This window comes from Strongylocentrotus purpuratus, unplaced genomic scaffold (assembly GCF_000002235.5).
Source record: "Strongylocentrotus purpuratus isolate Spur 01 unplaced genomic scaffold, Spur_5.0 spur5_scaffold_5, whole genome shotgun sequence".
NCBI classification, from domain to species: Eukaryota; Metazoa; Echinodermata; class Echinoidea; order Camarodonta; family Strongylocentrotidae; genus Strongylocentrotus; species Strongylocentrotus purpuratus.
In genome coordinates, this window is record NW_022145611.1 from 26,275,402 (window position 1) to 26,297,413 (window position 22,012).

The following is a 22,012-nucleotide window of genomic DNA, read 5'->3' on the forward strand; positions in this document are numbered from 1 at the left end:
ATTTCGGTGTATAAAAATTGTATAATACAATCAGTGGCGTACGCAAGATTTTTTCAAGGGGGGGGGGGGGTTCCAAAAAACATACATAAAACATACACATAAAAAATACTCAAAGGGGCATACGCGCCTGAATACAATATTGTTACATGGAGTTTAGTCACAAGAGAAATGTTACAAAATCAAAAGTAATGTATGGTATGTTTTCCCTTCCAAATCACGTTTAAAAACATTTCATACAAAATAGTAAAGTACATAATAAAAGCAAGAATGGCTGTATAGCCAAATCAGCTTTGCAAATAAAACAAATCTTTTCTTCCTTCGGGTATGTAGGTTTATTTTCCTCTTGTGGTCACTAACCAGCATGAAGGTGCTTGAAGGCTGTCACGTCTACGACAATGCGCATCTTTCACTCGCTATAATTATAATAGGCGAGACTTGTTTACGAAATGTAATAGTGAACACAGACACATACCCCGTCAAAAATGATAACATGTTAGTTTATATAATTGTCATTTATTTATGAATTTATTTATGAATTTATTTATAGAGAGATTTTGTTTCAATTATGATTTTATTGTTGGGATTTGATCCCAAACGACCGTATACAAATGAGTTAATTTATATTTTGTATCTAGATTCTCTGCGGCTCCCTGCCCCCCGCCCCCCCCCCCCCCCCCCTCTCTCTCTCTCTCTCTCTCTCTCTCTCTCTCTCACACACACTCTCTCTCTCTCTCTCTATCTCTCTTTCTCTCTCTCTCTCTCTCTCTTTCTCTCTTCCCATTTCTAAGTTGCCTTGTTTCCAAGTGTTTACACCACAATGTAGACTTTTCGACTGAGTGGATGAGAACCTCGTTCACGTCGACCGGATGGGATGGGTCGACGCGTCGACGGTTATAGTTGGTCCACGGTTGTTTCGATTCTAGTCTTCTCTTTCTATCTTTTTAACGTTATCCTCTGTTTTTATCCTTTCTCTCACACACTCTCTCCCTCTCTCTCTCTCTCTCTCTCTCCCTCTCTCTCCCTCTCTCTCCCCCCCCCCCCCCCCTCTCTCTCTCTCTCTCTCTCTCTCTCCCCCTTTCTCCATTTTTCATTAGGTTTTCCTTCGGCGTTTTCCCCCTCATATCTTTCCATCTTTATGTTAGTTTATGTTTACCTCGTTTTCTCTTCCTCCATTTTATACCTTTTCATATGTATAGATCTATGTTGTTCTGTTTTCATATTCTATGTCTATCATTTTTTAAAGTATTTCCTTCTCGCTTTCTTGATTCAGGCAGTGGACGAGGGAGACGACGTATCGCATGCGCAGAGCTTCAAAACGACTTAATCACGTGTACTACTCGACTATGTCAACGTGCAAATCGTCCTTATTAATGTTCATAAAATGAATGACGAGGCTTTATTTCTCCTGGTTTATATTGCCATAGCAACAAACAGCACCCATTTACCTCTCGAATGTTTGCTTTCATATACGGATATGCTTTTTCCCCATTACCGTCATTTCACCTTGAGAGAGTCGTAACAAGCGGCTCACTTCAATAAAGTAATGTGCTCCACCCTCGACCCCCCCTCTTATGTCATTACCTCATCATTCTTCTAGCGATTCATTGTAAAAAGCGAGTAATGATCAAATGACATCTTTTTGGGCCAGCCGATGTTGATAGCTGATTGGTTGATTTCACGAAATGTCTTACCCACATACAATGTATGCACCTTCTCTAATTATCGAAAAGTATTTCAGCCAGGCACAATTTTACAGACGCTAACAATGCTGAACAAAACACATTGATTTTTGCATCCGACAGGTACCGACTTTAGTACCAGGGGTGGAGAGAAGCAATTCAGATTTTAAAAGCAAACAAACAGAACTTTTGCATCTCCAGTCAAGGATTTAAACCACTCGACGGCGATACCTCAATTACCTGTTGAGCTTTAAAGTTAGGCCGGGTAATCAAACATCAAGTTGATTGATAAGATGTACGATTTCCATCGATTGATGATTAGTAATGACTCTTGTCATTCTGATGAAATTGACGATTTCGGGACGATTGACGTTGATATTAGCAATAATAAAGTTGTCAATCTAACCGTATACGTCATGGCATTATTTTTAGGACTACCCGGCAATGCCATCATTCTCCAAGCTTACGCACGGAAGAAACGGAAGACGAGCACGGATATCCTCATCATGGCCCAGGCATCAGTCGATTTCATCGCTTGTGTATTCACGCCTGTATTTATCTTCGCAAGTGGTTTTCCTGATCTAGTCACCGATGGTCTGTGTCAGATGACAGCGGTCACGGGAGAGCTCACAGCTCACACCACTCTTTTACTGACCACCGCAATCAGCATCGATCGCTACGTGGTCGTATGTCATCCGTTCCGACGTCGCATGACGGTGCGGATGTCGATTTCCTTACTGATAATCTGCACGCTCTTCGCCACCGCTTTCAGCTCGGGCATTGCCGTCTTGACGGAACCACATGCAGTTATTTGCAATGGGAGACGATTATGTATAATTTCGTCATCCAACTCCACGGGTTATCTCGCATTTGAGATGACCTTTGCAGCCTTGTTCTTCGTCTCATTTACAACGACCACTCTCTTCTACGCTCTCATCTACGCTTTCCTCCGAAAAAGAGCAAAGATTCACGCCGAACTGGTAAACAATGATCTCCCTCTAGCTGCCATCAGTTCAAAGAACAGTTCGCTCGAGTCGAACTCGAGAATAGACCAGCCCGAAACAAATCAACATTCATCGCCTTTAGAGATTGTAGGATGTTCCAACAACGCTTCGCATACTCAAGAAAGTGGTGTTGCTGGTCCGTATCTTACACCATCAGAGCCCGAGAAACCCCTTCCTTTACATCCAAGACATCTAAAATCAGACATTTTTCGAGCCTCATCGTCCATAGCAACACCCTCTCATCAACATGTCCGTGTTGCGAATCGTCCAAAAATAAAGAACCAAAAGAACCATGACTTCGGAAGAAACACGACACGCATGCTCCTTGTCATAACTATATTCTTCTTCGTCACGTGGATTCCTAAGATGATCATTCCAGTTACTCCCCATTCTATGATGCACACAAATATTCACACGTCGCGAATTCTTGCAATATTGTTCAAAATCAGAGTTACTAACCATATCGTCAATTTCTTCGTTTATTTTTTCTTCAACAATCGTTTCCGAAAAGACGTTAAGGAGTCCTTCAAAAAGTGCCAAGGCACTATAGTATAAGTATGAAGCCAAAATCATATGTTAGAAAACGGTAGTCTACCTTTTTCATATCCAAGACACGTCACTACAAGGGCAAGGGGGCAGTGTGCCCCCTGACAAATTGCCGATTAAGAACAAAATTATACCTAGTTCTTCAGTTAAGTGTAGATATTATGTACTAAATAATATTGAAATTGCTAAAAATCATGAATATATTATTATCTTTTTTTGCTGGGCCTGAGAAAAACTCGATCGCAATTACTTTCGAAAAATCAACCAATTAGGTCCAGTGGCCTTGTACGTCACCTTTTGAAACGTGCGAGCATTAAACACCGACATCAAGTTTGGGTTATGCATTTGTAGTATGTTAAGTTGTAGTTGAAATTGTAGTAGCGCTTACGGAACTTTTTTTGTTATTAAGCGCTTTAGAAATATTAGTTTATTATTATTATTATTATTAACCGGAAACAATTTTTATTGATGGAACATGCAGTACATGAAATAGGGTACTGAAATAGTCTTTGAGTCGATTTCTTGAAAGTCTTTGCCATCGTAAAACGAAGAGATGTTAATAGGTTATGAAGACAACTTTCAAAAGCGAAAAGAAGGTGAAACTCTGACCTTAAAGTTCAATCCTTACAGAGAAAACTGAGTTGTATTTGTTAATTCGGTCAGTTTCCCGATGATTAATTAGTTGGTCAGTTGATACCATTAAAATTTTAACATGATTAGCATGCTTTGCATCACTGAGATATAAATTGGAATTACATTTTTTCCATAATCGAGAACAAAAAATTGTTTGGCAGTGATTCAGTATAGGACATCTTGGTTAGTTTGTATTCATGCATTTGTTAATTTCCTAACCACTGGTTTTAATATTACTCAGTGAAGGTTTGTATATACTAATCTGTGACAAATTTCATGTGTTTAGATTTTGAATTCAGTCTAGCTTTATGTTAGTTATGATGCGTAAATGAATATTGTTCTGAGAAAATTACCTCTAGATACACACACACATGAACATTGGGAATGAATAAACAAATAAACAGAAAATAAATAAATATTTGGTTAAAATACGATTATAGAAGGATATACAGGTGTAGTTATAGGTTTATGGATTTGCAGTAGAAGATCTAGCCATAGTCTTTTTTCGGGGAAGGCAGGTGACACACAAGTATTCCCCCCAAAACACTGTTGCCTTGCATAAAGTAATTTTGTCTTATACCTCTAATGATAATATGGTTTATTCTTGATAGATAATCTTCTCTGAACTTCATTGATCAGTCTCTAATGGCTCTTTCGATTGATCTAAGAAGATAAAAACGTTATCTTCCATGGATAAATTACATTCTCATTTTTATATCTTCTCTGAACTTCATTGATCAATCTCGAATGGCTCTTTCGATTGATCTAAGAAGATATAAACGTTATCTTTCAGGGATAAATTATATTCTCATTTCATGAGAAGTGGTAAATGTGAATTGGTAAACACTGGTAAATGTTGCAGGCAACAGAGCAAATTTGTTGATGGAAATCATCGGGCATGACGGGGGATGAGGGGGACATCGATTACAATCAATAACATCGTAGTTAATGAGTTGCCGTTAAAAATTTGATGACAATCTCCCCTTTCTCTCCCGTTCATAAATATTTTTAAGGCTGCACATTACTGTACGGGTCATTAATCGAAAAAAATAAATAATGAAACTTAACGAGCATGCTCGCTAATATGGATAGGGCTGCATCACTGGCGTACCTATGGGGGGGGGCAGGGGGGCAGAGTGCCCCCCCCCCTGACGGGCTCCAGGCGAAAAAAAAAGTGGAAAGAAAAGAAAAGAAAGGAAAGGAAAGAAAAAGAAAAAAAGAAAAGGGAAGAAAAAAAGGAAAAAAAGAAAAAGGAAAGAAAAAAGGAAGAAGAAGAGAAAAGGAAGAAAAAGGGAAAAGAAAAGGAAAGGAAAAAAATGGGGAAATTAAAAAAAAAAGACCATGGCCGTACGCACCAGGGGGGGGGGCAGTTGACCCCAGATATTTTGAAAACGTACAGTTTTTTTCCTGAAAATGTAGTGTAGGCCTATACCAAATCCTTCAATTCTACTTTTGAAAATGCAAAAGTACCCTCATGACCAGTTCGGTCGCTCGAACTCCCTTCACTCCTTTTGCTTTTGAGATTCTTCGAAAACTTTTAACGCATCTTTCCCCCTCCCCCACCAGAAAAATATTCCGCATACGGCCCTGAAAAATTAAGACAAATGAAAATAGGAAAATATAAGTGATATAACAAATTCGAAACTCTTCGCTGGCGCGAACTGCTTGCTAGCCTATTTTGTATTAAATGTTTTCACTTGCTCGTCCCCCTGAAAAAAGAAAAGGATTAGCATTGCCTAGAATACAGTTGTGCCTGCCCCGACTGGCCCCGACCTGCAACCATGGCAACAATAACACACAGTGTATGTACCAAATGTTACTAAAAGAAAGTAATTCATTTTTCTCGCTCGCTACACTTGCTCTCGAATAAAATGAATGGATATTGCTTTGGAAATAATTGTGCCCACCCTTGACCTGCAACAATATCATTAAAAATGGAAGAGTTTTTTCGCCCTCTCGCCAAAAAGGAATTGAATCGCGTAAAACGCGATTGCGTCCATCCTGACCTGCACCAATAAAAACAAGTTTATTTATTAATTTCTATTAAAAGAGAATTTTTTTTTTGCTTGCTCGCTATGCTCGCTCGCCAAAATGGAATTGACACCGCTAACGTGCCCGCCCCAACCTGCAACAACCAGTTAATAATTATGTACCAAACGTTATTCAAAGAAGTTTTGGTGTGCTCGTGCTCGCCAAAACGGAATTAACATCAAGTTAGACATGATTGTGTAAGCCCTGCCCTGCAACAAAAAAATCTGAAATTTCTGAACCAATTATCATTACAAAAATTTTGCTCGCTCGCTACGCTCGCTCGCCAAAATAGAAATAACACCGCTTTTAATAATCACGTCCCTGACATGGAACAATGAACCCAAGTTTATGTACAATATTTTCCCTATAAAAGAGAAGTGATTTTTTTGCTCGCTCGCTACGCTCGCTCGCCAAAATAGAAATAACACCGCTTTTAATAATCACTTCCCTGACATGGAACAATGAACCCAAGTTTTATGTACCATATTTTCCCTTTAAAAGAGAAGTGATTTTTTTTCGCTCGCTCGCTACGCTCGCGAGCTCGTGGAATTATGTGCCCACCACTAACCTGCTACAATATCATTAAAAAGAGAAATGTAGGGGGTTGCCTGCCCGCCAAAATGGGATTGACATTGCCTTAAACACGATTGTGCCCGCCCCCGACCTGCAACAATGAAACAAATTTTATATAGCAATTCATTGAGAGAAAGATGTATTTTGGCTCGCTAGCTAAAATGGGTATAAAATCACCCTAAACACAATATTGTTCCCGCGCCCTGCATGGGACAATTGAACCAAGTTTAAGTGGCAATTATTAAAAAAGAAGTGATTTTTTTCTTGCTCGCTACGCTCCTTTGCAAAAAAATGGAATTACCGTCGTTAACAAGTGAATGTTCCCACCCCCAACTTGCAACAATACCAGTTTATATACCAAACGTTACTTAAAGATTTTTTTTTGCTCGCTCGCTCGCCAGAAGTGAAAATTAGCATCGCCTTTTTTGTTTGTTTCGGTCGCTTGCCCCCCCCCCTGACGGAGTACCCCAGGTACGCCACTGGGCTGCATGGAAAAGTACATGAATGCGTCATATAGACTGAAGTCGATCAAATATTATCTTAAGCTATAATTACATCTGTCATTTACACATCGGCTTCTGCAAATATTACTTCAGCTTTTGTAGCACAATATTTGCTTAATAATATTACAAAAAAAGCATGCACGCCCTACGTGTGTCGTGTTCATTTGACGGTGTAACAATATTCTGCAAGTACATAAAAATGATTTTTTTTTTTTTTTTCACGTTAATCATTTCCAAATAAACTCGAACACTAGATAAATACATTTAGAATCGACGTTTCACCTCACAGAGGGCACTCGAGAAAGAGAGCAAGAGAGATTATTTTTAATGTGGAGTGCCCCTTACCATCTCTGATATTTGCCCCTATTCAAATGTGAGAGGTGCCCTTTTTAAATTGAAAAGTATTCCTTTTCATCTCTAAAAGGTGCTATTTTCTTTTTGATAACTGTCCCTTTTTTCGTTTTTAATAAGAGCCCCTGCTCCTTCCCATCCTCCTAAATAACCCTTTTCACCTCTGATAAATGATAACATCTGATAGGCGTCAAATTTCCATCGACAAATACCCCTTTTTACATTAATCGAAGGTGCCCTTTTTCTTTGGTGAGTGCCCATTTTCAGGTACGGGAAGTGCCTCTTACCAAATCTGATAAGTACCTCTTCTTTTTCTCTCTTTTTTTTTTTTACTTTGACACGTTTTCCTTTTTTTCTTCTTAAGTTTCTTTTCCTTTCTGATAAGTGCCCCTATAGCTTTTCCTCTCTCCATAAAAGCAACATTACTAAGAGTAACCTTTTCTCGAATTTCTCCAAAGATTACTCACTACACTCGCTTGCATTTATAATTGATGTCAGGCGCGTACGCAGGGGGGAGGGGGGGGGGGGGTTGGGGGTTAAACCCCCCCTTTGGTATTTTGTTTATGTGTAACCCCCCCCCCCCCCCCATAACCCCCCTAAAACCCCCCCCCCCCCTTTGGTTTTTTTTTTTTTATTTTTTTTTTTTTATTTAAAAAAAAAAAAAAAAATCCCATGGCTGACCTAAAAAAGCTGACCTTAACCCCACCCCCCCCCAACGGAGCAAAATGTCAAATTTTCAAATTTCGAGACCCCCCCCCCCAAAAAAAAAAAAGTGTCCTCTTAGTAATAATAATGAATGATAAGAATGAATAATAGTACTGCATAATGTTTGTTTTTTCATTCCTTTCCACAATTGTAGAAATAGGCTTTCCACCAACAGTATTAAACGGGCAATACAAAAAACAAGACAGTAAAATAAAGTACAATAGAAACACATAATTATATTCATACAAACAACCAAACGAATATGCAAGGGCAAGATCTCACCTTTCTAGAAATGTGATTTTCTCTTTAAAATTCAGATACCGTCCGCCAAATGAATTTTTGGTTTCCTCTCTTCAAATTGATTTTAATCTCTCATGCGTGAAATATGCATCATATGAGTTGCATCAAATGAAAGAGGATGATCTAAGCTTTCCAAACATGTGTCATGTACTAATTATAAATGTGACTGAGTTATAATGAAACATAATAATAATAATAATAATAACTTTTACTTATATAGCGCTTTTCATAAAACATTTATATCAAAGCGCTTTACAATATTGATACAATTAAAACTAAACAGAGTAATGACAAGAAAACAAATATAAAGTGAAATTATGAAACATAAGATAACAAGGTAAGGTAACAATATAAGAACTAGGTAACTAGGTAACAATTTAAGAGCTAGGTTGCATATGCATTTTCCATTAGGTAGGTTTTTAATTTTGATCTAAACAAAGTAATATCAGAGATGGAACGAATGGAGGCTGGGAGAGAATTCCACAGACGTGGAGCAGAGCATGAAAAGGACCTATCACCAAAGTATTTTGTTTTTGCTTTTTTAACGGTCAAGAGAGTTTGATTTGCAGAACGAAGGGGCCTATTGGGTGTGTATAATTGAATCAGTTCAGAAAGATAATTTGGGGCATGACCATGAAGAGACTTGAAGGTTAAAAGAAGAACTTTGAACTGGACGCGAAATTGAATGGGGAGCCAATGCAATTGTTTAAGGGTTGGTGTAATATGGTCATGTTTTTTGGTGAGAGACACTAGACGTGCTGCAGAGTTCTGGATTCTTTGCAGCTTGGCCATATCTTTTTCCGGAATTCCATGGAGCAAGCTATTTCAACTGTCAAGGAGTGAACTAATAAATGCGTGGACGAGGATTTCAGTGGATGACTTGGAAAGGAATTTACGAATTTTTCTCAGGGCGAAGGATGCTTTACGACAGATACTATTTACATGGGGCGCATTGAAAGGTTTTGATCAAACGTGACACCTAAGTTAACAACTGTTTTGGAGGAATTTACAGAACCATTTGTTATTTGAATCGGAGGGAGTTCTATTGTATTTCTTCTTCGGTGAGAAAACAGGTGGAGCACTTCCATCTTGTTGTCGTTCAAGAGAAGAAAGTTTTCAGTCAACCAGGAGCGAATGGCATGTAGACAATCTTCCAGTTTCTGCAACATTTGAAGAATTTGTCCAGACTTAACAGTAATATATAGTTGGGTGTCGTCGGCATATATCATCGAGGAGAAACCGTGGGAATGAATGATGTCCTCTAAGGGTGTCGAATAACATGTAAAAAGTACAGGGCCGACGACGGAGCCTTGTGGCACCCCCCACCTAAGCAGAGTAGGATCGGATCGTGAGCCATCGATGATCACTTGTTGGTATCGTCCAGTGATGTAAGATTTAAACCACTTGGTAGCAGTTCCAGAGACGCCAAAACGTGTTTCCAACCTGGATATAAGAACACGGTGATCGACCGTGTCGAAAGCTGATGTTAAGTCTAACAGTATGAGAATTGCATCATCTCCAGTATCCAAAGCACGAAGTATATCGTCTTGGACTCGAAGTAACGCAGTTTCCACGCTGTGATTTTTACGATAGGCAGACTGTCGGGATGCGAGAAGGGAATTTGCATTAAGGTATTCAGTAAATTGATTTGAGACTACTCGTTCTACTACCTTGCCCAAAAATGGCAAATTTGAGATTGGTTTAAAGTTTCTCAAATTTTCTGCATCCAAAGATGGTCGTTTGAGGGTGGGATGAATCAAAGCAGACTTGAGTGCTGAGGGGAAAACTCCACATTCTAGCGAGTCGTTGGTTATGTCCGTGATGGCCGGAACCAGAAGCTCTATAAATTGACTAAGAATGGGTGCTGGTAGGGGATCTAAGTCACATGATTTCATTTTATGTGACTTGATGATCTTCAGTACATCTGCTTGGGAAACTGGCGCAAACTTATCAAGACGATGGTCACTGACTTCTACTTCAGCGATGTTGGAAGACGAAGAAAATGAAGATCTTAATAGATGAATTTTATTGTCAAAAAACTTTGAGAACTTCTGAGTGGTTTCAGCACTGGACTGATGTGAGGGCAGTGATTTAGGAGGCTTTTCAGCTGTCATCCTGTCAATCACATTAAACAGTTGTTTGCTGTTGCTAGTGGATATAAGTTCGTGGAGATGCTGACTCCTAAAGCTATTGACTAGCTGGTTATATTCTCTCGTTGCTTTCTTCAGGTCGTCAGATACTACTGTTATAGATGAGCACCTGGTCTTTTTCCACCGCCTTTCCCTTGCACGAAGAGCTTGTTTAGCCTTCCGGATTTCATGGTTGTACCAAGGAGCATAGGGACGCAGTTTCACTTTCCTTTGCTTGACTGGTGCGTGACGATCAAGATTTGACGCAAGAGAGTTATTGAAAACATCTACCTTCTGGTCAATGTCCATTTCTTCCAGGTTAGTAACTGCTTCAAAGGACTGGGTGATATCCAACTTGAATTGATCAATATCGAGTTCACGTAACTTACGAGCATGAACGATTTTAGTCGTTATTGGTGGTCTCATGAAGGGGAGTGAAAAGATGATCGCCGAGTGATCAGATGGCAAAGTCTGAGTTACCACAATGTCCCTGATTGACTGATCAGTTTCTCTCATGATGACCAGGTCAAGAGTGTGTCCTTTAATATGAGTAGGCTGGGATATGAGCTGACTCAAACCAGCCGACTCCAGTAGATCTTTAAAGTTATTTGTATCTGCATTTGTTTCATTGTCAACGTGAATGTTGAAATCCCCTAAAATAACCACCTGATTTATGAGCAAGTTGACCGATTCTAGTAGTTCTGAGAACTCCACCAGGAAACGTCCAAATGACTGGCCCCGCGAGCATGATGGAGGTCTATAGATTACAAAGAGTGAAAGGCTTCTTTGATTATTGGACTGCCCAGAGCGTAGAGTTACCTCAAGGCATTCAAATGTGTCAAACACATGTGGCTTCATTTTTGGAGAGAAGGAATTTCGCAAAATTACACAGAGACCACCACCTCTCTTTCCTTTTCGGGGTAGTTTTAGGAGTTTGAAGTCCTGAAGTGTTCTTAAATTTTCATTCAACCACATCGATCATTCTCGGTTTCGTTTTTTCTGGGACGCACTGTATTAGTGCCCTTTTACGGGGCATGAATCCCCATTACTGTCAGTTATGGCTTAATGACGCAGGTCCCCTAGTTGAATACCATAGTAGCACACACATGCTTTAGCAGTCACGAAAAACAAACACTCCCCAATTGTCACTCAATAAAATCTGAGAATGTATACTATTATCTAGATCTGTTAGGAATAAATCATTGTCAGAATCATTCAATAAATTGGGGTAAAAATAATGATTTCACCATTATGACCAACAGTGTACACTGTAAAAAAATAATAGTCGAAATAACTCAATAAATTTGAGGAAAAGAATTGCCTTATTTTTATCAAGTAAATATTACCTACGGCATCTTAAGTAGAATTTACTTATTTTGCTGAATAAATTTTTACTCAGTTAAATCGAGTTACATTAACGTAAATAATTTAAGTATTGTAATCATTTTAGATAATTAAAAAAAAGCTATGATAGGATTACATATTGCACGATTTGGTACCCATCTAATCTAACAAGTAACATCCACTAATCATTCACTACTTCTATTTAAGATTTAACCGTATATATATATATATATCTACCACCATCACAAACTATTACATACGCTTCAATTCGACACATATTGAAAGGCTCCAAATTTTATATATACTTGATCGTAGCATCTTAAAAGGAAAATTGGTTGACAATTTCCTGAAATATCAAGTTTTGATTTGTTTTGAACTGGGTAACAATTAAAAATTGTCTTGTCTTTGCTTAGCCATGTTAAGCATGTTAGCCATGAATTAGTAAATGTTTTAAAGTCCTTAAATTTTCATTCAACCACAAAAAAGAATTGTTTTATTTAAAAAAGAGTTTAATTTGGTCTTAATGAATATTCATAAATTATGTAAATATTTCTATTACGCACTGCATCGGTCCTTAATTTAAAAAGATAAGAATAATCAACATAAATTGTTTGAGTAATACGTATAATTTCTGATTTTGAGTTAAAATTACTAAATTAATACAAGCTGAAATTACTTAAAGTTCTTATGTATTTGATTTTACTTAAATATTTCACTTATGTTCTACTAAATTGAAAGTTTGAGTTAGCAAGACTTAAATTTAATGCGTAAGTGGCAAAACTAATGTTTTCAAGTAAATTCTACATGGAAAAAATACGTAAAAATTACCAATGAACAAATTCTTTTATTACAGTGTAGTTCTATGATTTTCCTTACACTTTCACTGAATTGTTTCTCTAATTGTTCTGCATCTATTAAAACCAATTTTTATAATCAGGTTGGAATTCCCCTTTAAACGAACGGCACGCCAAGGTTCTCCAGCGCGACTCATATACGGGTCTCAATCTCCCGTTCATTCTCATGCCCGCATGTATCGCAAAACTCAAACAAAGATTTCATAAAACATCATATCATTCGCATTCTTCTCAATCATAACACCTTCATTAAGCATCCTCATTAAACCAAAATGTACGTTCACATCTGTGAGATAATTTATGCCACATGCCCAGAAACGTGCTGTAAGAATCCATATATAGGCCTAAATATACTTGTTTGGTTCAACATGACGTCCAATTAGAAGTACTTCCTACTACAGCCGTCTAGCTGAAGTGAGTTTTCAGCGTGGTTATATAAATCAATAAAATGGAATGAAATATCACGGCAATAACAAATAATGATTTTTTTTTTTTAAATGAAATAAAAATCCTTAAGATTTCACTTCTTCATAGTGAAGAAGTGAACTCTCGAGGATTTTTCAAATTGTTTTAATTATTATATACAGTGCGTCCCAGAAAAAAACGAAACCGATAATTAACGATGTTTCATCATAACTTAATCACGATTATAACTAATAAATGACACATGTTTGGAAAGCTTCGATCCTCTTCTTTCATTTGATGCAACTCACATGATGGATATTTTACGCATGAGTGATTAAAATCAATTTTAAGAAAGGATACCAAAAAGTCATTTGACGGACAGTATCTGAATTTCAAAGAGAAAATCACATTTTCTAGATGTTCATTTTATGCCCTTTCATATGACACCTCAATCAGGAAAAATGAGCCAGGAATAACTGTTTGTTTAAAGTAATGCTTGTATTTCCATAATTAAACGCATTTTTACTGGCTGCCTGCGGTAGCAACAGAAATAAATTGAAAAAAGACTTAACTCCGTTTCGTTGACGATCAGCCATGCACACAAAAGACGAAAGACTTATTTTGTTCTCGATGATGATGATGAAGAAAGTTTACGTTTAGTGCCCACTTTAAACCAACTTCTCATCATCCCTATTCCCCTTCCACAGATTTATGGGCGTAAGGGCACATTTCTGCCGAGGGTGGGGGGGGGGGGGTTGCGTTATGCCCGAATATTGATATTCTGTTCTCTACTTCATATCTTAGACAATGGGTGTACGGCCACATTATGCCGGAGATTAGGGGCTATTCTATATTTGTTTTATTAACTTACCCAAATAGGCATACATCCATAGTTTTGCCGGGAGGGAGGGGGGCTGTTTTCTACTTCTTTTATTAAATTTTGCGGGAGGGGGGGGGGGGTAAACTATCGTGTTCGCCCGAATATGTTTTGTTCTCTACTTCTGTTATGCATTATATTTTATCTTGTATTATTGACGAAAACAATTCTTTGGATCTGGCAAAGGTAAACACTCAACCACATTTATAATGAAACTAAAGCATGCATTTATATATCATGTTTGTTATCAGTTTTATTTATTTGCTTGTTCAGCTTGCTTTTACAGCGAAGTTGCACTCTGCAATTGTTACCGTTCTTCTGACAAGTGGTTAACGGATGGTGGCTATCTCACTGATGTAGACCGTCTTCCGGCCACCAGGTTACATTTCGGAAACACCGGAGCCTTTGATGAAATGATGAAGTACAAGCTCGGCTTTCTGGAGTGCGTATATGAGGGCAACACTAACTGTTAAAAGGGACCTACAACCTGATGATTTGCTGATTTGATTTTAATAGAAGCGAGGAAATAAGGATGAAATGTGGATCAGTGAAGTTTTAAGGAAAACCAGATTAAATATACGGTATCAAAAGAGTAATTTGTCATATATGATTGACAGCAATCAAGTGGCGTTGCTTTGATTTGATTCGATTTGATTTGTTTTTATTTGATTTGGTTTACGAAACCATTAATGCTGATTGATGATGCAAAACACACTACATTCACATAACTTATACAACCCAGCAATAACGCCACGAAATATGGCGTTATACGAACCAACACAAGTTCCGCCTTCTGATATTTACACCATCCCCTTCTTTGTAAAGTCTACTGTGTAAATGTGAAACCCAACACCAATTAGATTATCATCGTCACGTATGAAGTAAGCGCATCTAAGCATGGGTCCATGGTCTAAGTAGTGAGGTCATAGATCTAAGTAAGTGTATGAGTCTAATTGCAATGACGACCTTCGTCATTGCCTTGTTTTCGTTCACATTCTGCCCCATTAATATTCTCCTTATCGTCCAGAAATCCTATTCGTTTTGCACGTAGTGTTTGTTATTCCTAGTTAGGTACTTTTCTCATGTCCTTTTCCTTTCAAATTTCATAGGCATAGTCTCTAACATCTCACCAAAGTCACTACATTCTTCGATTTTCGAAAATATTTATGCATAACCGTCCAGGCGCCATTTTGTGCATTTCTTGTCCATTTTAAGGCCTTTCTTTCTTCCTTCCTATCTCCACTATCCTAGATCCTACAAACTTCTAACAAATTCCTCTAGATAGTCTGAGAGATGTTCTTTCATCTGCGACACATAACTTGACCTTCAAAATGCCATCTTCGTACTCAAAATTCAAATCTGAAACTCACTCCGTCAAAAATCCCTCAAATTCTTGAAAAATGGACCCAAATGGACCCCTAAAAATCTAAAACTGCCATAACTTTCTCATATAAATTCCGTTTTGTGTTTAAATCTCACATTATCCTTATCTCATAATTGCTCATAGCCACGCCAAATTTCATGCTCCAATGACTATGCAAAACATAAATAGCGCCCTCTAAAGTTCTGGGAATTGGCTTTCTTTCTGTGGCCGTATCCCCATAATGGCTTGGCAAACCCGTACCCTTTTTTGGATTTAGATACTTGAAGATATGCCCTTTCCAGCCATATACAAAATTATATACCCTAACACTGACCAAATTTGAGAAAAATGCCCTCCAAAATCGCCATTTTCGAGAAAATTCCAAAATAACTTCAACTTGCTCTAAAATGGCGATCTTATACCTACAATAATGAAACTTAGCAGACACATGTATCAATATACGTGACAACTGTCCACTAAGTTTGGTAAACTTTAATGACGTCAGCGCAAAGTTATCGCTAAAAATGATGAATTTACTATGCATCACGTAATAGCGTGTTTAATGCGTTCAATACATTGCGCGCCAATGACAATGGTGTCAACCTGACCGCAATGAAGTGCCCTTTCGAATAATACCAAGTATGGTATATGTTCACACACAAAATTGTGAGTAAATCGCATTTCAACAAGGGTCACTATACGAATTCCGCCGAGTTTCCGCCCGATTATAACACTTATCGGCCATGACGTCATTTTTTCAGACTGCTTTTCGCCCCCTAAACATCCTTTTTTTTTCCTTGAAAATTTGCAATGACATACCGAGTTGCAATACGCAGGGCACCTCGTGGCTGGATTTTTGAAATTGGTCAAGGGGGCCATTTAAGACTCCATTTTGTCCTATACATCTATTTTGCATCACGTGTATCGATAGGATTATCATAGAAAAAAGGGAGTGGTTTACAATAACAACCATGAAATTCTCTTTCAAATGATACCAAATACGGGCCATAAAGAGCCCTTTCTAGGTTCTTTCCCCTATCCCAATTTCTTTCAAACTTCGTAGGCATAGTCACTACCATCCCATCAAGGTCACTGTTGAGGCCTTTCTTTCGCCCTACCTATCTCGAATATCACAGAAGCTACAGACTTCGTACAAATTGCTCTGGATAGTCTGAGAGAAGCTCTTTCGTTTGACACGTAGAAACATGGCGTCATTGCACGCACATCGTTGTGACACGATTGCATTTCTAGTTATCCATTGATGTCATTCAGGCTATATGCTATACTTCAGTGAATGCAAGGTGAATGCACCTTGACAGCTCTGCTGTTCAAGCGCGAGGCCTGCTTTGAACACTCCAATTTTTTCAAAGTAAACGTTCCGGCCTCTCCTTACGTCTGCTTTTCTCTTTATCTGTCCGAAACATCAATTTTTCAACTGTCTTCTCTGTACACTTGTATCATATGCTTGTCATCTTTTCTTGTTTAACAATTAAAAAACCAACACAGCTTCATACTTTATTGATGATTATAACAAAATATTTAAACAATTGGTTTTAATTCGTACTTAAATTTTAAAAGGGGCTTACCATTACAAGCCACGCTTTTCAATAAGCCCCTCATTTTTGTATGTCACATAGAAATTGTTTTATCTTGAATAATGTTCAAATTGTCAAAATTTGTTTCATTTCATTTTGTTTTGTTTTGTTTATTTTATACTATAGTGATAACATGAGTAACAATATGAGGACACTTTTAGGTATCATAATCATTATCCACTCCTTAAAAAAACGTGAAGTACGTGTCCCCCGTCTCCCCTCGCATTGATGTCTAATCAAGGGTGAACTGGACTATTGTCATTTGTAAAAATCAAATAAATCCTGCAGTGGATCTACGCCATGCGAGGCTGCCAGGGTACACCCCCCCCCCCCCCCGTTTAACAAAATTCTCGAAACGCCACTGTCGGCCCTTGAAACCTTGATATACAGTTTATCCAATACCTTTCATCACTACTGGACAAGTGTGCATGGACGGAGTTTCATTGTGCTCTATAATTAGCTATATTGATTACATCAATTAATCACACTAAAAGTGGATCGGATAAATTGGAAAGTTCGTTTGGTTAAAACAAATACAAGTATCTTTCACTCCCACATGACATGATCGAAATTTAGTGCATTATCTGTCAATGTTTGGGAGGAGGATGCATGTACCTGCCATCACGATGATACTGTTGCCCATGGTGATGATGATGTGGATGCTTGTTCTGGTTGAAGGTATGTGAAATAGTTTTACTTTAATATAATGTACATGTTCACCAATAAGCGTATTTTGTGTGTGGGATTACAAAGGTGAAATACAAACAAACTATGCTTAATATATTGCTTCTTGATGGTTATCGAAGTTGGAATATCATTTGAGGGAGGGTGTGGCCATTTAAACGATTTAAAAATCTTTAACAATTTCTCCCAACATTTTTGTAGGGTATGTTATAGAGATTGTATTGCTTTTAAACTGTTATAATTATTAAAAAATAGCGTCGGTGATTATAGGCATAATCGAACAACAATTACATTAATAGTATACCGTTGAGGGTGAAACAGAGGTAACAACCAGAAGCGAAGGGGAAATGAATTCGGGAGAAACAATTATAAGAAGGGAGTAAGACTGTCAGAAAAAGAGAGAAATAATAAGATATATAGCAATTTGAACACGGGCTAGTAAGCTTGTTTTTGCTTCTTTGGTTTGTTTTTCTACATTAACCATGAGCGCAAAAGCTTTGAAGAAATCACGTTCAGGGCAATTTTAATATCTCTATTGTATCGCCCATATATATTACTAATATACGTAATGAGTTATAATGCCTTCAGTTTTTTTTTAAGACAGTCTTTGCAATCGTGATATATTCAAACATATGTGAATTTTCTCCATGTCAGGTGAAGCCAACATTCCAAATTCCTGCCAGTTACCCTGTAAGAACATAACCACTTCATTAGGAGAGCCAGTCCAACTTAACCCCAAACGGGTTTCCAAGATAAATAGCAGTAGCCATGACAACCTCGAAATATTTGGGTCGTTAACGTTGATGTTGATTTGCAAACTACCAAGTAAGTTCAATGTAAATGGAACCAATTTGATAGTTTTTTTTTATTTGTAATAGTTTTACCAGAGTTGTATGCACACAGGACAAAATTTGACGATACGTCAGTAGAAAACAGTCAAGAAATGCCTCTTGCTACTCAGATTATCAAATTTGCTAACAAGATTAGAAATCACCCACTCCTCCCCCCTCCCTTCTCTTTTTTGTTGCGATTTGCTAACAAGGCTCTTCAATTTCAACTTTGCTGACAATTTGTTTTTTGAAGGTGTTGAAGGGTTCTAGGACAATTACCCCCTGGGCAATCAACCCCCGGAAAACTACCCCCCGGAAAACTACCCCCAAAGGACAATTACCCCCTGGAATATTACCCCCCGGAGAATCACCCCCCCCCCCCCGAGGACAACTACCCCCCCCCAAGGACAATTACCCCCCGGAAAAATACCCCCCAGAAAAATACCCCCCGGAGAATTACTCCCGAGGACAATTACCCCCGAGGACAATTACCCCCCCGGAGGACAATTACCCCCTAGGATAAATACCCCCCGGAAAGTTACCCCCGGACAATTACCCCCCGGACAATTACCCCCGAGGAAAATTACCCCCCCCCCCGAGGACAATTACCCCCGAGGACAACTACCCCCCGAGGACAATTACACCTGATGACAACTACCCCGATGACAATTACCTCCGAGGACAATTACCCCCCAAGGACAATTACCCCCGATAATAATTAACCCCAGAGGACAATTCCCCCGATGACAATTACGCCCCGAGGACAACTACCCCCGTGGACGATCAGGATTCAATAGCAAAAGACGATCTGACACATTGAGAGATTGCTACGAGCCCATAAGATCCCCTGCATGAACCCATATTCTTTCAAATAATATAGCACGTTGTCTTCCTCACTACTACATATTTCCTGTTTATTATAATTTATGCAACGCCAGTGCGGTTGCTAATTTCCACGAAGAATGTAAGTTTAAGGTAATTATCAAGCGCTTTTCAAAATGCATAGAAATACATTTTGTCTGGAGCAGCGTTATTTTAACTTTTTGTTAGTCACGATACCCTCTTAAGAAATGAAAATTTTCTCCCAGATCCCAAAGCCTTTACAGACTATTAATTTTGCTCTGGCTCTCGTCAAGTGTTATGCACCAGTGGCGGATCCACGGGGAAGCCCCCCTGGGATAAAAAATGTGTATTTTTACATTTGTTAACGTTAATTTTTACCCTTTTTTTTTTAAATTTTCGAGGGCCCCCCCCCCAAAAAAAAATTAGTGCTCACTACTCACCCCCCCCCCCCTCCCCCACTGAGTGAAATATTGGCCGGCACGATTTTCATATTTCAACACACTAAATTTCAAATTGATTTCAAATTTGGGCCCCCACCCCTAAGAAATCCTGGATCCGCGCCTGCTATGCACACACGTATGGGCACATTTAAGAATAAAAAGGAGAAGACATTTTCAAACTGGTAAAAAATTAATTTGTAATCCACACACTAGAAACTATTTAAAGTACTGTATGCGGGCACCTTGCCGCCGAATGTACATAAATAAAAAGTGATATATTCGGTCATGACCTTGATACACGAATATGAGGATATTCTGGCCTCGCGTTGCCCTTATTTGCCTTGCTGTCAAAATATTGCAACGAGCGAGGAAGGAAGACACTTTAGTATCTTCAAAATTTTATTTCTCATGTAATTACATATTTTAACCGTTTCTGGTATTTTATTTTTTAAACAAAATAAACGTTTTCTAAATCGTTCTTTTGCGGCACCCCGGTTTAAAAACGCTGTGCTGGAGTTACAAAATCAAATAAGATAAACTACCAGAGAGCGGATATTTATTTTCCTTTGACATGGCACCGTACATATAACTTGAAGTCAATATCAATTTTAAAATAACTTAACATACATGAAAACATATTATACTTCAGCAAGTTCAGCAGGACAACAGAAATAAATAGATAACGTGAAGAAAACCTTAATTATGGATCATGGCATGGATGAGGGCCCATTATACATACAAAGACAAATATACGATCAGCTGATTAAAAAAGTTACAGAGGATGCATAAAGCAAATCTTACATCCTAATTTCTTTGTTGTGCCATTGATGGTGAGAGAGGCTGTAACGCGTACCCATCTGCGCGCAATGTATTGTTCAATTTCTAAGAAATGTAATTGCAATGACGACCTTCGTCATTGCCTTGTTTTCGTTCACATTCTGCCCCATTAATATACTTATCCTTGTTTTCGTCCGGAAATCCCATTCGTTTTGCACATAGTGCTTGTTATTCCTAGTTAGGTGCTTTCCTCATGTCCTTTTCCTTTCAAATTTCATAGACATAGTCTCTAACATCTCGTCAAGGTCACTACATTATTTGATTTTCAAAATAACTCATGCATAACCGTCCAGGCGCCATTTTGTCCGTTTCTGGTCCATTTTAAGGCCTTTCTTTCTTCCTTCCTATCTCCACTATCCTAGATCCTATGTTCTTTGATCGGCGACATATGACTTGACCTTCAAAATGCCATCTTCGTACTCAAAATTCAAAACTGAAACCGAATCCGTCAAAATCTCTCAAATTCTTGAAAAATGGACCCCTAAAAATCTAAAACTGCCATAACTTTCTCATATAAATTCAGTTTTGTATTTAAATCTCACAGTATCCTTATCTCTTAAATGCACAAAGCCATGCCAAATTTCATGCTCCAATGGCTATGCAAAACATAAATAGCGCCCTCTAAAGTTCTGGGAATTGGCTTTCTTTCTGTGGCTGTATCTCCATTATGGCTTGGCAAACCTGTACCCTTTTTGGATTTAGATACTTGAAGATATGCCCTTTCCAGCAATATACAAAATTATATACCCTAACACTGACCGACTTTCAGAAAAATGCCCTCCAAATTCGCCATTTTCAAGAAAATTCCAAAATAACTTCAACTTGCTCTAAAACGGCGATCTTTATACCTACATCAATGAAACTTAGCAGACATATGTATCCATATACGTGACAACTGTTTGCCAAGTTTGGTAAAATTCAAATATGTCAGCGCAAAGTTATCGCCCAAAATGATGAATTTACTATGCATTACGTAATAGCGCGTTCAATGCGTGCAATACATTGCGCGCAGTTAAAGGTAAAGACCAGTTATGGTCATGCGATTGCATTGTGAAAGAAACGTTGTGGAATCGATCAGAAAAGGTTGATCATCTAGCATTTAGCATCTGCAAGGTTCTGGAATCATCAAAATGATAAGAAATTTGGCCCATTCTTCGTAAAGTTACAAGCACTATACACAGAAATATGTATATGGGACTACCCTATATCTCTCACAGACCATGAGAGAAACAAATTTACCAAATATATGAATTAGTAGGCGGTTTCCCGGCAAATTTTTATCATCATGTATTAGTCAAAACATATTCTTTCACATGATTGGTAATGAGAGCTTCCATTTCATTTATTGAAATTGGGGCGTTTCCAATACAGGCCTTTACCTTTAACAATGGTGTCAAACTGACCCGCGCAATGAAGTGCCCTTTCGAATGATACCAAGTATTGTATATATTCACAGAGAAAATTGTGAGTAAATCGATCGATCGCA

At 38.2% G+C, this 22,012-nt stretch overlaps 1 protein-coding gene across 1 annotated transcript; it reads left to right on the top strand.

The window, feature by feature from the left end:
* Positions 1-2,095: 2,095 nt before the first annotated feature.
* On the top strand, positions 2,096-10,331 carry LOC115929608 (G-protein coupled receptor 1-like). Its single transcript, XM_030999147.1, has 2 exons — positions 2,096-2,770; positions 10,245-10,331. The coding sequence occupies exons 1-2, from the start codon at positions 2,096-2,098 to the stop codon at positions 10,329-10,331; spliced, it is 762 nt and encodes a 253-aa protein (XP_030855007.1).
* The last annotated feature ends 11,681 nt before the right edge of the window (positions 10,332-22,012 follow it).

Excerpts from the sequence above, each read along its gene's own strand:
- LOC115929608 (XM_030999147.1), top strand. The coding sequence starts at position 2,096 with ATGGCATTATTTTTAGGACTACCCGGCAATGCCATCATTCTCCAAGCT. Across the intron at positions 2,771-10,244 it reads ATTCATCGCCTTTAGAGATT|TACATCTGCTTGGGAAACTG; the intron begins GTAGGATGTTCC and ends GATGATCTTCAG.